The sequence below is a fragment of the Festucalex cinctus genome, chromosome 1 (genome assembly GCF_051991245.1).
Source record: "Festucalex cinctus isolate MCC-2025b chromosome 1, RoL_Fcin_1.0, whole genome shotgun sequence".
NCBI lineage: Eukaryota > Metazoa > Chordata > Actinopteri > Syngnathiformes > Syngnathidae > Festucalex > Festucalex cinctus.
The window spans coordinates 33,131,352-33,147,244 of NC_135411.1; the positions used below are offsets into that span (position 1 = coordinate 33,131,352).

General features: G+C 38.6%; 1 protein-coding gene across 1 annotated transcript; it reads right to left on the reverse strand.

Annotated features, from left to right (window-relative positions):
* Positions 1-231: 231 nt before the first annotated feature.
* On the reverse strand, positions 232-15,187 carry elac2 (elaC ribonuclease Z 2). The gene is made up of 23 exons (XM_077531059.1): positions 14,566-15,187; positions 14,443-14,493; positions 13,224-13,359; positions 12,456-12,513; positions 12,300-12,368; positions 12,116-12,211; positions 11,990-12,036; positions 11,832-11,890; positions 11,304-11,376; positions 10,890-11,002; positions 8,841-8,939; positions 8,576-8,714; positions 8,399-8,484; positions 7,844-7,965; positions 6,430-6,523; positions 6,080-6,218; positions 5,974-6,012; positions 5,706-5,815; positions 5,425-5,521; positions 4,622-4,742; positions 4,345-4,423; positions 1,920-2,064; positions 232-1,783 (listed from the first exon to the last, which is right to left on the reverse strand). Exons 1-23 carry the CDS (start codon positions 14,883-14,885, stop codon positions 1,592-1,594), a joined length of 2,484 nt encoding a protein of 827 aa, XP_077387185.1. The 5' UTR covers positions 14,886-15,187; the 3' UTR covers positions 232-1,591.
* Positions 15,188-15,893: the final 706 nt, after the last annotated feature.

A 15,893-nucleotide genomic window follows, 5' to 3' on the forward strand; every position in this document is an offset into this window, starting at 1 on the left:
CCAAGCACTTGCATCGCGTTGCATTGGGGAAATATCAGAAATACATACACAATAATGCCCGGATACAGTATTCAAAATTGTCAATTGTCAGTATTAAAGGATTTGTATGTTGTTACTTCCCCTTCCACTGATGTTCACATTGGCTTTACACTACTGATTGATTTGTGAGAATGCAATGGCGGTAAAATGTTATTCAACTGACCCAAAACAAAACCAGACAAGAAGCCAGTGTTCTGTGTTCAAATAATTTCCTTTAAATGCAAATTTCAGTGCACTTTGTTCTTCATTATTGGTGTGCTTTACATTCATGGATGACAAACAAAAAACAAACAAACAAAAAACAAATACAACAGATTAGTTGTGGCTAAAAGTCACCAAAAAAAAAACCAAAAAAAAAAAAAACGTAATCTTTACAAAATGTGTCCAGACCTCCTATTAATTTTGGGGTCAATTTGACCCCATTCAATGTTACCTCATTTAAAGGAGACAACTTTTCAAACTAAATGAACAGTAAACAACACAGAGCTTATAGTTTAGTCCGTTTTGTGCACATTGTTGTTGTACGTATTATCGATGTTTCAGGTCAGTTAGGACCAATGTTGTCTAAACTATTCAAAGCAACTGACATGCAAGAAACTCTGTTCATGATTATTTCCTGGAAGTTGAAACTGCTCATTTCAAATTAACCTGAATGCTCATGATGGATGCGTACACAAAACAGCAGATCACAAACTGAAAAATGTCATGTTAAATCACGTTAAATCACTATTAGGATTTTTTTCAGTCCCCATTAAAAGGTAACTACATGTGAAAAAATATAACTCATTCAAAGATAAAATATTAGGAAACTAAGAGAGTAACAGGAGGCTTCAAGAAAAGCAAACAAACACTGCATTCAACAAAAAAAAAATCAAGGTTCTAGCTTGGATGAAATGTAATGAACCTCCACATATTTCCAGTCCAGCATACAGTATACCAATTCACAGATTCCCTCCATTATTCACAGAATCTCACCAATTCAAAATAAAAGTATTACTGTCTTGGCATTATGAAAGTGAGTTGAGATGTAGGCAAAATGAGTGGTTTGGCACTTACATTGTGGTATCTTTACGTGAAGAAATCAATGTTAAGGTGAATTGGGTTTAATCAAAATCATGATTTGTGATTTGCTGCCACGGAACTATTTTTGAAGTGAGTTGAGTTTTATTTAGACAACATTTGTGTTGTCTTCTTGCCAAGAAACTATGATGATGTGTTGACAACGAAAATATGTGCGAGTTGAGGAACCTTATTTTGACAAAGACACTACTCATGTTGGTGTCAAGGAACGAATGTTTAAATGAGTTTAGGGATTCCCCACATAGCAAAGTGTTTTGACAACCATCTTGTAGCATCTTGGTTTCAACGAACTATGCAAAAGTGAGTTGATGATGCTAATTAAAAAAATAAATACCATTTTGCCACTATAGTGGCGTCAAGGAACTATGTTGAAGTGAGTTGAGCAGCTTCATTTGGACAAAAACAGTTCTTTGCCATTATTGTCGGCTACTTTCCCTGGTGAATAGCGAGGGTTCACTGTGACTCGAAGTCATCAGCTGCTCTTCAGTCTCTTGGTGTGGAGGACGGCGGCGGCATCGTCGTCATGGTCAGCGTCGCTGGTGGTCCATTTCTGTTTTAGCTCCCGCCGCTCTCGTCTCTCTTCCATTTCCTCCAGCTCCTCTGCAAAGAGCGTCTTGAGTGCCGGGATCAGAGTCGGGAGGACTTTCAGGTCTCTCAGACGCACCTGGCAGACAAGAAGGACCTCACTGGATTCAATATGACTACAGTAACAGTTGAAAAGTGTGGTCACGTAATTTAAACTCATATCAAGTCACTCTGCGTTTTTAAGACAAAGTCGAGGGGGTGACCAGTTGCCTCACCCGCATGTGGTCAAATGAGATGCCCACTCGCTCGGTGAAGTCGTCGCTGAAGAGCGGGATCTTGGCGTAGCGCTGGCTGAAGTGATTCAGCATGATGAAATCTGCCTGCATCCTCATGCCCACGTCGATCGCCTGCGACGTTGTGCTGTCCGGGTGGGGGAAATAAACAGAGTCACATAAGCACCATGACATCAGTCAAAATTCACACTTTGTGCCTCATTAAAACACAGAGAAGAGCAAAACTGAGAATCACAAGATTTTCTAACAGTCCCAAAATAGCTTCCCTAGGCTGGGCACGCGTGTATGGTACTATCCACTTACGTCACCTACGCTGAGGAGTAGGAAGTTAAAGCAAACTCGCCAGCTAGCAACCAGCTTTGGCTGGCTTGTGGAGTCACTCCGAAGTCAGTAATCATCACCTCTGTGGTAGCGAATAAGAGACACTTCTGACAAGTATTCTCACGAAGGGATGATGAGTAAAGAAGCAGAAGCCATGCTAATTACTAAGATAACCCAAGAGTGAAATGTAATCCATCACTGGAAATAAGTGCTTGGGTGATGAAGTGCACTTATCACAGACATCTGGCTGGAACTGTACTAAAGCAGGAGAGAAGGTATCCAATTTTGGAAAAAGAAAAAAAAAAAAAAAAAAAAAAACATTTTAATGTGTGTCTGGAGAGAAAATTATACTCAAAAATTACATGATGCCGCACATCAGCTGGGAGAAGTGATATGCCCACACGGTCAAAAAAAAAAAATCTTAATGTAGTACAGTACACTGAATATTTATATCACTAATATTAATCAACTTGTTATCACAATAAAATAGAGCCCTGAATTTTGCACAATAAATGTACTTAAATTATGCTAGAAGAGATTTTTTTTTTTAAATCAATTTAGCTTTAGTAAAGAACCATAGTAACCCATTAAGCAGTGAGTCTGAAACTGAAAATTATGTGTGAAATGTTTCTAGACAAGAAAATACAGTCACAACTGTAACTCAAAACAACTTTTTGGATTTTTTTTTTTTTTTTTTTTTGACGTAGCTGTCGGATATATGCGACCTGGCCGTTCAGACTGAGGTCGCATTGCCCAAAAAAATAAAAAATAAATTTCGGATACGTATCTGATCTAGGACCACATGAAAGTGACCCAGGTTAGATATGAATTGAGGGGGAAAAAAATGTATTTGAGCCATTGAGACTGACATTAAAAAGTCGGATACAGGTTGCATCTAGGCAATAATAATAATAATAATAATAATAATAAAAAATCCTATCTGGGTCGCATTCGCCTGCAGTGTGAACAGTATGCGTCTCTTTTGGTCATTGGATATTACGTAAACGACTGGTAATAATTTACTTTAATATATACGACTGGTATAAACGACTGGTTTTATTTTTGTTTTAAAATAGAAACACCGAAAATAAGAGCTTTTTCTTTATTTTTTCCCCCCATTTTCTGACATACTGCAAACTTGCAACTAAAACCCTGAGAATGCAGTCATTACATAGTGATAGTCGAGGATATATCAGAAATGTTTCCCAAATGACCGCTTATAAGTTTGAAGATATCTGTGACGCTAATCGACACAACTTGAACCTGTCCTAGAGAGACTTTCAATCTTATGGGCATCATCATTTTTTTTGTCCAGGTCTCTTTCATGATTTTTTTATTTTTATTTTTTTGCTTGTTTTTTTAATAAAGCGGTTGAACCACAACTCAAAAGCAATGTCTCATTTTCATTTGTTAATTATCTGTGAGGTTTTATTTACGACATAATTTTTTTTATTTCATTCTCTCCAACTGTGTACTTAGTGTTTGTGGAATTTATGATAGTGATGGATTATTACAGAACACTAGATCGTTGTCGGACGTCACGCTACCGCCATCTCCTGGCCAGTATGAGAAATGCTCGCGGTGACTTCCAGCAATCCAAAACAAAAATACGGGCTATTTTTTCGATTTGTGTCTCCTGCTATAACTTATTTTCGTTTCTGAAATAAATTGAAAACCAAACTGTTGGACTTTTCTTTACCTGTCCCAAACGAGAGAATCAAGCTGTATTTCAATTTTGATGTTTCTATTTTAAAACGAAAATCAAATAAGTTGTTTTTCTGTTTCCAAACCTAATATCCAATGACCAAAAGAGAAATGGACTGTGAACCTAGCCTTAGAAAACAGAGGATCGAGGCATGATTGGTCACTGCTTGAGCTCTGAGCAACCGTGATATCATTTTCAGTCGACAGCAAGTGGCAAAATGGCTGCCCCCTGAGATGGCTAAAAACAGGTACATTTTGCTTGATTCATATTACACAATCGCAATGTTAATATCTGAATGCCGTGTTTAGACTAATGGGAGTGCATATAATATATTGTAAATTGGTCTCAATTGGTTTCGTCTCTTGTGTCATTTGTCCTGACCTATGTCGTTTGTCCACTGCTTCCCCCTCCAAGCCGTCCTCCAGCGTGGCCTCGTGGATCAGCAGGGTGGCGTTCTTCCCTGAAAGGCAAAAACAAAATGGCGGCGAGACTAATGCAGATGTGCCAAAGAATATCAACCAGTTAGTCGACATCATCTCAGGGGCACTTCCTGTTGCCAATTTATCAAATAAGACACCCACACAAAGAGGCATAAGACAGATTTGAGATTTTTTTTGTGTGTGTGTGTGTTTATGTTCCAGTGGTGCACGTGACTCACCCATGTGCACCAGGGCGTCGCAGGGCATGGTGTCTCCGGAGAACACCACCTTCCAGCCCGACTTGTGAGTCAGGCTGCAACCGAAGGCGTTCTTACAGTGACGAACTGTGCACGTCTCAAACTGACAACACAACAAAAACACAATCAAATTATATGTAACAATAAATAAATAGAAATAAAACAAAACTGTGAAAAAAAACAAGTGGGACTTTTTTGAAGGATAAAGAGTATACACTGTACAAGTATGTTATTTGTGCTCTCACTAGTCTAAACATGGCATTCTGATTAATACTGCATTTGTGGAATATGAGCTGGGCAGCAGAAGCCACCAATTTTTAATTCATCTCAGGGGGCGGCCATTTTACCACTTGCTGTCGATTGAAAATGACATCACAGTTGCTCAGGGTTTCAGCAACAACCAATCACGGCTCACCTGTTTTCCCGAGTTTGGTCATGTGACATTCGTATGCCGAGCCATGATTGGTCATTACCTGAGCTCTTAGGTGCTGTAATGTCACTTTCAGCTGACAGCAAGTGACAAAATGTCAATAAAAGGATAAAAGAGTCAATTTAGCTGCTTTATTCAATTCCACAAACACAATATTAATCAAATACCATGTTTAGACGACTGGGCTACATTGAACAATAAAGAACATTTTGGGGTTGACTTGCTCTTTTAGTAATTAACCCGCACACCACCACACATACACAAAAAGTGAAAATAATTCCTGACAGAAAAAAACTTAATAAATTGGTAAAAATCAACCCGCCCTAGAATGGGTGGAGAAAGTCGATGTCGAAACCTTTTCCAAGGCGTTGTTCTTCAGCAGTGCTCCGATAAACGCTTGCGTTGGCTTAGGAGCTTCGGCATTGTGCCGCAGGACACCGTTCGGGATGAAACTGAAAGACGGGTAAGATGACGTCAGGGAGATGGAGTTTTTCATAATGTGCATCAACGACAGGCGCCAGGGTACTTCCGGGAGGCAGAATGTGACCGACTACTGCCGACGTCTTTTAGCACTCGCAAATACTCATGAGGTCATGTTGAAAATGTTGATAGGCAAAGATCCGTTTGGCGTCCTACTTGATGTGATGCAGGATCTCCTCGCAGCCGTCGTGATACTGCTGCAGCCATTGCATCATGTCCCCGGGGGCCAGCAGCAACACGGGACTCCAGGCCTTCCCTAAAGTCACCTGAGACACCAACAGAGGGCGGCGTCACTTTGCCAGCAAAATGCATGAGCCGCAAAAATGTTCCATATATTCCATAAATTTGCCTCATGGGGGAATATGGCTACACAAAGAAAGTAATATAAAACATTCAATGTACTTTTTTTTTTTTTTTGACCTACCAGGGCACGTTGTCTTTGGTACAGCAGCTTGAGCAGACCCTGACAACAAGGCAAAAACAATGCTCACAAAATACGTTTGTTTGTTTGTGCGATGGAGTCACCTCACCGTGTGATGGTCGGCGTGCATATGCGACACAAACACAGCCGATATGTCGGACAGAACCTCATCCACACAGTCGCCGTAGTGTCTGCACAGCTGCCCGAAGGTCCCCTCGCCGCAGTCCAGCAGCAGCGAACGGCCCGCACTAAACACAAAATCCAACACTTATTATTCAAATGACTCCTGACATGATGGTACACATTTACAGTCCATTTCCACAACTTTCCTGGTTAATATCCATGTGACGCTAACTAAATAGAATATAATGCCCTACCCTAGCGTGCGTCAATACACAACAAGATGCAAACAACTGCATATTAGCGTCACTTTTTAACTTGTGTGCTCTTCCCACCAACCTGATGTTGACTAAAGTGCTGCTGACGTTTCGGATCTTCATGGGCAGAGCTGAGCCAGTTCCCAGGAAAACAAACTCAGGATATTCTGCTTGTCCTGCATCAATCAAAAAATAAATAAATATATATATATATAATATCAATACAATAATCTAATTAAAAAAAATAAATGACAGTATGTGATCAGTGATGTAGAGGCTTTTCAAATCCACTTTTAAAATTATTCCTTTGTTGTATTCATCAACGATTAGTGCGAGTAATACATTTTAAAGTATTGTATTCTTTCTTGCTTACACGGATGTAACTATATTTTTGTCTCTCCTAGTTGTTGTTTACTGAAGAACTCATACATAAAACAAATTACACTAGATATTTGAACAGCCAATATCAAGCAAACCATAATGAAAGCCAACTAGCTTAATGCTAGCATTTAATACAAAGACACCATAGACTAAGCTAACTGAAATAGCATAGACATTGTGGTATAAGCCTTTAGATAACTGCAACTTTAACGCGCAGGTAATTCTTCTTCTTGCTCTTAATTATGCTTTACATAGTGCTCAGTGCTGCCAAAACCAGCTGTGGCACAATGTGGTAATACACTGATGCCGTGCAATTTTCATGGTAAATTTGCACTTGCATGTATAGTGTGAAAAACAGTTAATTTTGACAAGAAATTTTAATTTAGTCTTAGTTATAGTCTTGACTAAAACTAGAGTTTTAGTCATAATTTAGTCATTTGATTGTATTTTACTTTTAATCGAGGAAAATAAAAATGCCATTTTAGTCGACGAAAAAAAAAAAAAGAGCAATTTTAGTAGACTAAATTTATAGTTTAGTCGATATTTTCCTTTGGCATACATTTAAACTTTTATACAGAAAATTATAACACCTATTTGTAACTATTTAACACACAATACATTTAATACAACGGTGTCTTTATGAATTTTTCAATGAAACATGTTGAACTGACAGCATCTTAGTGTGAACCTAAATTTTAAAAAGTGCATAATTGCTTGAGATTAATCTTACAGCTGCACAATCAATGTAAACATGTTTGAATATTAAATAAAGTGAACACTGACAAGTTTCTGAGTGGTTCTTTTCTCCAACACGCTTTTCATTCCTTCCAATTGGATTGTGTGAATTTTTGTCAGTTGTTTTCATTTTCGTTTTAGTCACTGACGAATTTGTCAGTCAATTTTAGTTCTCGTCTCGATGAATGGCTTATATTTTAGTTTTTCGTCTAATTTTTGTCTGGAAAAAAAAAAAAACGTGGCAAAAATTTTTCGGCGACGAAATTATCACTGGTGAAAACCTGTACAAAACAATCACCCCAAAAAAAAATGTGATGTGTGCAAAAGTTTAACTGTGTTATAGGGTTCACTGTACAGTATTTGGTTTCATTTGAACTCACCAGGAGGCGCAGAGGAGGCGCTTGAGCGCAGCTGCTGACATTTGTCCACTTCTTGCAAGAAGTTGGGGACGTCAAATGCCTCTTTGACAAACTCCTCATGGTTGCAGGGGGGGACTGCGTCTCTAAATGAAAGACACACAAGAGCCGCTTTCGCAGAGAGATCCCAGGGATAAAAAAAAATAAATAAAAATAAACAAAATAAAAATTATATAATATATATATATATATATATATATATATATATATATATATATATATATATATATATATATATATATATATATATATATATATATGTATCTTGTGCCGCCGAATCGATTTTTTAACACCCCTAATATATATATATATATATATATATATATATATATATATATATATATATATATATATATCTCCTTTAGCTTTCACACGGAACAGTGCCGCGCGCTTTCATTGTTAGTAGTTAAAATTCACAACAACAAGCGAGTGTCGTACTTCACTCCCTTCGTGGCATTCCACTTTTCCCTTTCACATTGCCGTTGTCCCTCAATCAAGGTGAAGGGTGCGCCCACTGACCTTTGCCACTCGACGACCGGTCGCAGCTGGAACTTGAGCAGACACTCAGCTCGTACTGCGGACACCTCAAGATTTGCCCGTGGGTCCTGTCAGCACAACAAAGTTAATAAGCTAGCAAGATCGGTTGACAAAAAAGAAGGTGGACGCAAATGTCCAGCAAAGAGCCCCGAGTGGTACTTTTGGCGTGTAGGTCGTGAGGTGCGGGAAGACGTCGGGGTGGATCATGTTGAGCTGCGCTTGGAGCTTGTAGCTGCGGACGTTGTGGGCGGAGACAGCATGCTCATTGAGGATCAGGTGCTCGGTACTGGACGGGAATCTGTGACCAAGACGATTCATTCATTCATTCATTCCCGACTCACTAATCATCACCATAAAGGGATTTCAATTTGGTGGACTATAAGTCAAAGAAGGTGAAAGAAAACGGAAAAATACGAAAACAAACCTTTTCATCCAGTCTTGATACTGATCAGTTTTCAGCAGCGCCTCTGGAGTGATGTGCACCACCAGAGTGGGGGCGTCCTCGTCCCCACCGCTATGATACCTGCAGGAAATGTCCCATTTCATCCATTTTAGCACTAGTTATCGGCCTCTTGACAAATCATCGGTAAATACTACTACTAACAACCTGAAAAAGCATATCCATCTATCACTAGTGTGTGTAGAGGTGAAACAACTACCGCAATTGATTAAAATAGTTGCTAACTAATTTAGTCATCGATTCGTTGGTAAATATCAATTTTTAGAGCTGCTCGATTATGGAAAAAATAAAATAATTATCACTATTATTTTGGCAATCATTGAAATCAGTATTCAAACGGTATTTTTTGGTACAAAACAAGAAAATGTTTAAGTATTTAAAAAATACCACCAATTAAAAAAAATAGAAACACTAATTATGTAGGTTCCTTTTGGAACAAACAATTTATAATAATATATATTTATTCATTTATGCTGGCAAAAAAATGAAGTTAGAGTGCAGCATGTGCACTGTGCAGTAGGACGATCATTTATTTTTCTGGTACAAAACAAGAAAATGTTTAAACGTAAAAAAATATTAAGACAAATAAAATTATTTGAAACACATAATCATGGAAGTTCCTTTTGGATGAAACTAAATTCATTAAATTAGCTATTAAAAAGGTGCAAATGTATACAACTAAAAATTAATATTAATCATCTTTTTTTATGATTATGCTAATTTTGTAATTGTGGATTGTAATAATTGAAATTGTAACTGAATTCCGATTAATAGCACAGCCATATTGTCCGTTTTTTCAGTGTTTAGAATCATTGTGCATTAGCGCAAGCCACTGTGTGGCAGTAATGAGTCACAGGTGGTTGTAAGCAACCAGTACTGCGGGAGAAATAGTGAACAGCCACTTGTGAGCTTTTTTTAAACCTTGCCAGCAAGCTGAATTCGCACTGTATTTGTTTACAAACACTACTTATACTGCTCCCGCTGATCCATTCGCAACCAACCTTTTTTTTTAGGTCGGACCAATCATGCGTTGTTTAGGGCGGGACATGCAGCTGTGACGAAACCAGGAAGCACCGACGCCGTAAATGAACAAACCTAACAAACGAATGGACGCTGCAATTAATTCTGTTCTCTCAGAATTAGTCACCATTTCCTTGTTGAATTTTGAACAGCGAAAAGCGCTTCGTACATTTTTATCTGGTAAAATATGTTCATGCTTCCCTCCAATGCTTTAATATGAGATTAAATTAGATTAATTGATTAAAAACCCTGTAATTAATTACGTTCATTTTGAATCGCCTGACAGCACTACTTATTTTGCATCACGCGATTTGGCAGAACACTCCCTGCATGAAGCAAGACGACAAATGGTTGGTTGGTAGTGGCGAAAATTCTTAAACAAAAAAGAAGAAACGCAAAAATACTGGAACTTTACAAAACAAGTCTTCTAAAGAATGAGGGCATTTTTCACTAAATCTTCCAAAATGGCGAGTGACATACAAAATATGCAAGAATGAGTTGGCTTGGTATGACAAGGGTTGCCACGTTTTCCACAATGAAGTATACCATCTTCCGCAATTAAGCATTTTACAGCGGCACTGCTTGAGCCATCAGCATGAATGTAAACAACACAAAACAGTGTATGTATGTTCCTTGAACATTTGTTTTGCCATACAATGATATTTGGAATGTTTTTTTCCCCCTGTGGATAATTATATTTTATTGTAGTTAAAAAGCAGTCCATTTGAAAATGAAAATATCTTATTAAAGCAGAGGATGCAGTATGGTGAAATTTAATGGAACTCTCGATGTAGGCCTGTGCAGAATTGAACAAAACACCACTCCAGGTATATTTTTGACAAGAATGGAACAGAATTAGAATAAAGGCAAAACTCAGAAGTAAAAAAAATATATATATAAATAAGCAACTAACTGAACAAATAATCAATCGATTAATCGATTATCACAATAATCATTAGTTGCATCCATATGTGTTTGTGACCTTGGGCTGACCTTGAGATGGACTGACTGTCGCAGAGCGGCGTGACAAACTCCTGGGATGGACACTCCACAATAATAAACACCGGTCCCGGATCGGTGGGCGTGCACACCTGCTCCGGTCGGATCTGACGGACAGAATGATTCAAAAGTCAACTTCAAACCCAAACACAGTGAATTGAGGGTATTCGATTAATTGTTTCAGGCCTTGAGTCCACTATTATTATGATTACTACGACGACGACGACGACTGCTGCCGCCACTGCTACTACGACAACTATTACTATTATTATTATTATTATTATTGATTATTATCATCATCATCTATTAATTCCTTTGTAGTGATTAGGGAATTTTGGAAAGAGATTTTTACATGGTGAACACAAACGAATTTAGCAAAATCTCTATTGAGAAATGAGCAGCACGCACCTCTTTGCCATCATACGTGATGCTTTTCCCACCCTTCAGAGCAGCGATGAGTGGGCCGATTGCCGCTGTGCCGCTATAGGATGAACAACACGCTTTTATTTCATTTACATCAGTAACACAGTCATGTAGCAACACCTAATTAGAGGCCCAAACACACATCAAAGCACTGTCCCATTACACATCTTATATATTTGTGAAAATCATCTTTATGGAGGGGAAAAAAATTTGTTTTTGTTTTTTTTTGTAAAAGGGGGTGAAAAAAAAGCTTTTGCTTGTTAATTTTAATCTGAATCAAATTTGGTTTACAGCTTCTGATCCAATGTAAACTCAACATGTTAATTTCAAACAGAATAAAAAGTAATTAACCAAAAATAATAAAGCATAAATGTATCTACTGTCACAAAGAAAAAGAAAAAAAAGTAATCCAGGTTGATACTTCCAAAAATGTAGACAGGAAGTTTCACAAAAACAAATGTTGGCAGTGATGATTAATACTAATAATTCAACTAAGGTCCTAAATTTACTTACACAGGAAGTCCAAGTTCCTTGGCCTTGACCACCAAGAAGTTTCCTTTCCTGGGATGAAGCTGACACACAACACAAAAGAGCACTTGACTTCAAAAGGTCACATGCACACACACACACACTCACACAAATAAACACGTGCACACTTCAGGTTGCCCTACTTTGCATATGAATGCGACTACCAGTGACGCATCTCGCCTTTTGTCTCCTACAAGAAAAATAAGGTCTTAATTATTCATGAACAATGTCAAATGTGCTCACAAAGACACATTTCAACAGGAAGTCACCTGAATTTTTATTGGGGTGATCGCTGACTCTCCTGGGGGAGGTCGGACTTGCGGAGCGGCTACTTCCTGGAGAGCGCTGGCCATTCCCTGGTGAGGCTACCAACAAAGAGTGACAAGTCAAAAGGAGGAAGAAGTAAGGTGAGAAAGTTGACGTATCCATGCCAACGAGATGTTTCCAACTCACCAAAGATCGGAACTTGCAAAACGGTCATGGTGTTATCCGTGTACATTTGGTCCGTGTACGGACGAACAGCTGATGGGAAAAAACAACACAAAATTAATCTAAAAGCGGAAATGAAAAGGAGAAAGAAGTTGTGATGAGCAGAGGCAGAAGACGTACAAAGTTTGATGTTGTCCAGCGGCCCTGAGAAAGTCTTGATGGCTTGCACGTAGCTCTCCTGCAAACATGGGCAGGCAATCACGCATTTACTTCTAGGGATGTAACGATAAGGGCAATATCGTGATATTGTGATATTAAAACTTCCACAATACGTCGTCGTCATGTTCACAATATTTAAAAGGAACACATCTGTTAAAAAAAAAAAAAGTCAGGTTGATTTCCATTTGTGCAGTTCTAGCACCCTCTGGTGGCTACTTTATTAGTGCAATTTAATTTTCATTAGGGATGTTTTGGCCTTCTATGCTTAAAATCTATGCTAATTGTCAGATGAAGGGGAACCTAATTTGCTTGTGAAGCAATCAATGTGTGCTTGCATTAGGAAATGCCTCAATATTGTTATTAGAGATTGTAGGTAGTTTATATGCATTGTTGTTATGTACAAAATCACAACATTGTGCTTTTTTTAGTATGAGCTCTTTTTTTTTTTTTTTTACAATATTGTGATCTTATTCAAATATCGCCAACCCCCCTACAATATCGTGATAATTGTCGTATCGTGACCTTCATATCATGATAATATCGTATCGTGATGTTTGGATATCGTTACATCCTTATTTTCTTCACCTTTCACTTGTCCCAATACTTTTGCCCAAAGTCCAAATTCTTTTCACTTCAAAAAGGTATCCCAAAACTTTGGTGAAAACTCCAGAGCTGCGTTTGATTAATTGCACATTTGTTTGTGTCCCAATATCCGTTCGAGGGTCTCACCAGCTGAGGGGGTCCTGAGAGGACGCAGTTGGGTACTCCGGTGTCCTTCAAGGTGAGGATCATTCCGGAAAGACCGCCGACGTTCTCCCAGCTCATCCGGGTCAAGAAGATATTGTCCAGTCGGGACATTCGCAGCCTGGAAACGCGGGACCAATCATTCTGAAGTTAGATTGACAAGCAAGACATGACAAAGTCTATACTCCCCTATATACGGATTTACCGTATTTTCACGCAAGCGCTCCCCTTGACTGACTGTGTGGGAGCATTTCTGCGAACATATTGCACAAAATGCAGCCCTGGTTGAAGATTGGCAGGCATGATGAGCACCTAAAATACTAAGATGATGTCTTGGTGGTTTTGCTTTCAGAATCTGCCACCTATGGTCGTTCGACGGTGACGCAGCACCAAGCGAGTTACGCCACAATTTGTGAATGGATTTGTGCGTGCTTGGGCTAACGTGTCTGTAACTGTCGTTTGAGCTCAAAAAATTATTTTGTATTTTATGATTTTTTTTGTCCGTCTGATGATGTCTGATTTTTAAAATTCAATCAGACTTCATGTTCAAGCAGTTACTCAGCACTTGAGTATTCTTTTCAGCGAATACTTGCACTTAAGTGATTTTTTTTTTATGACTACTTTTTACTTGTATTTGAGTAATATTATTTTGAAGTAATGCAAACTCTTAATTGAGTACAATTTTTGGCTACTCTTAACTCTACCCACCTCTGGTCATCAGCACATAACCAACAACCAAATAACTGCTCACCAGTATAAGTCAGGTCAAATTACACAAAGAAAAACTATTCATAACAATGAATAATCATCATTAGGGGTGAAAAGATCAATCGACAAATTGATTATCAAATTAATCGCCAATTACTTCTGATAACCGATTCCTCGTTTAAAGAACTAAAACTGATTCTCAGAATTTCACCCTCAGGACAGTAAATAGTCTAATCCTCCTCTTAAGAAATATCTGTTTTACTTTGGAAGAAAAGGATCTACATGTTCTCCTATTTTTTGACATGTTGAAGATCAAACCAGTAACAGAATCATAAGATAGCCTGTTATGGCATTTTCTGCAATATCAAAAAAAAAATATTCTTGTTTTTAAATAAAGGAATGGAAATTAACCAACAAAACAATCGGCAGATTATCTATTATTAAAACAGTAGTTAGTTGAAGCCCTATAATATTATAATGTAGCTGTTTATCTTACTTGTGTTCGTGCATGAGCCTCTGCGTCCCTTCCCCACAGTTGAACAAGTACCTGCAGAAGAGACAGGACCTAAGCGATTACGTCATGATTGGTGTGGTCGTGACAGCGCACGTAAAGACGCACCTATTGAAGTCGGAGAAGACGTAAAGCGATGCGGCGTTGTCCCGACTTCCGGCACCCACAACCTGCACGTACACGGTGGCGGGGCTGTGCACTTCGCAGCTTTTCCTGTGGCTCTCTTTGTTCTTCAGCCAACGCAGAGGTGTCGCTTGCTGCTTGGAGAGCCTCTTCTGCTCCATCTTGCGCTTCTTGTTGTTGTTGATGTCAGCCATGGGACGACGCGGCTGCCAGGCAGGCCGCAGAAGAGGACGACGACGCGGGGCGAGGAGCAGAGGACGAACGGCAGCGGACGCGCACAACGTGACGGCGCGCAGCACGTTCATGTATTTATTTAAAAGGCGCCAATCAAAAAAAAAAACGTAGTCACATGGATTCTTCTGTCATGTTATAACCACCATTAAGAGCAGATTTACCTCATAAATGTTGCCGGGTGAGCGAGAAGCAGACACTGAGAGGTTGTTTGGGAGTTCCGTGCACACGTGAAACACTACATCCGGCATATGTTGATGACATCACTGGAAGCCGGAGCCAATGGCTGCCGAGGCTTTCACTGCGCTCTGGACCAATCAGAGGTGAGGGGGCGCGGTTTGGCTCGAGCAAGTCAGAGAATACCGCAGACAACAGATGGCCAAAACAAACAAAAAAAACAAAAAAAGATGGCCAAAACATGGCTGTATTAGTGTATTTAAAAAGAACGATATTATTAAATTAATAGTTACAAACTATTGCTTATTATTCTTACTATTTGTTTTTAATATCCGTAGCTTTCTCGTGTACGTCTGAAAGAATTTGTATGACTCTTCTAATTTGGTTCTGCATGGTGCTCGATCAATACTTAGTTCATCCCTTCAAGTGAAGTAGAATAAAAAAGTGAATAGTACATTAACCGATAAATTATCTGTCCCCTGTCAAAAATATTAAATGACTTAACTTGTAAAAGAAATACAGTACCAGTACTTCATTATATGCATGCATAATAAATATATCGACAGAACAGACTTTTTACATATTGTCTACATCGGATGTATATTCGTCAATATCTTTCCCACTTTGTACAAATTGTACAATAATGTGGTATTAAGACTTCCTTGCTTACCATACACTGAATCGCCCTCCCCCACACGTTCAAAGTACAGTACTGGCAGATATATATATTTTTTTTTTTATTCCTCCTCAATGTTTCTTATTTCTGTATTATTGAGTATTATGTGTGAGCATTGCTGCTGTGTCGATTTACATATGTTACTCTTTTCATGTCAATTTTAATCAAAATACAAATTATTTTTAAAAAGTCAAGGCAGAACACACGTTTTGAATATTCTTCTGGTCTT

Excerpts from the sequence above, each read along its gene's own strand:
- elac2 (XM_077531059.1), bottom strand. The coding sequence starts at position 14,885 with ATGAACGTGCTGCGCGCCGTCACGTTGTGCGCGTCCGCTGCCGTTCGT. Across the intron at positions 11,003-11,303 it reads TCACGTATGATGGCAAAGAG|ATCCGACCGGAGCAGGTGTG; the intron begins GTGCGTGCTGCT and ends TCTGTCCGTCAG. Across the intron at positions 8,485-8,575 it reads TCACGACCTACACGCCAAAA|GACCCACGGGCAAATCTTGA; the intron begins GTACCACTCGGG and ends TTGTGCTGACAG.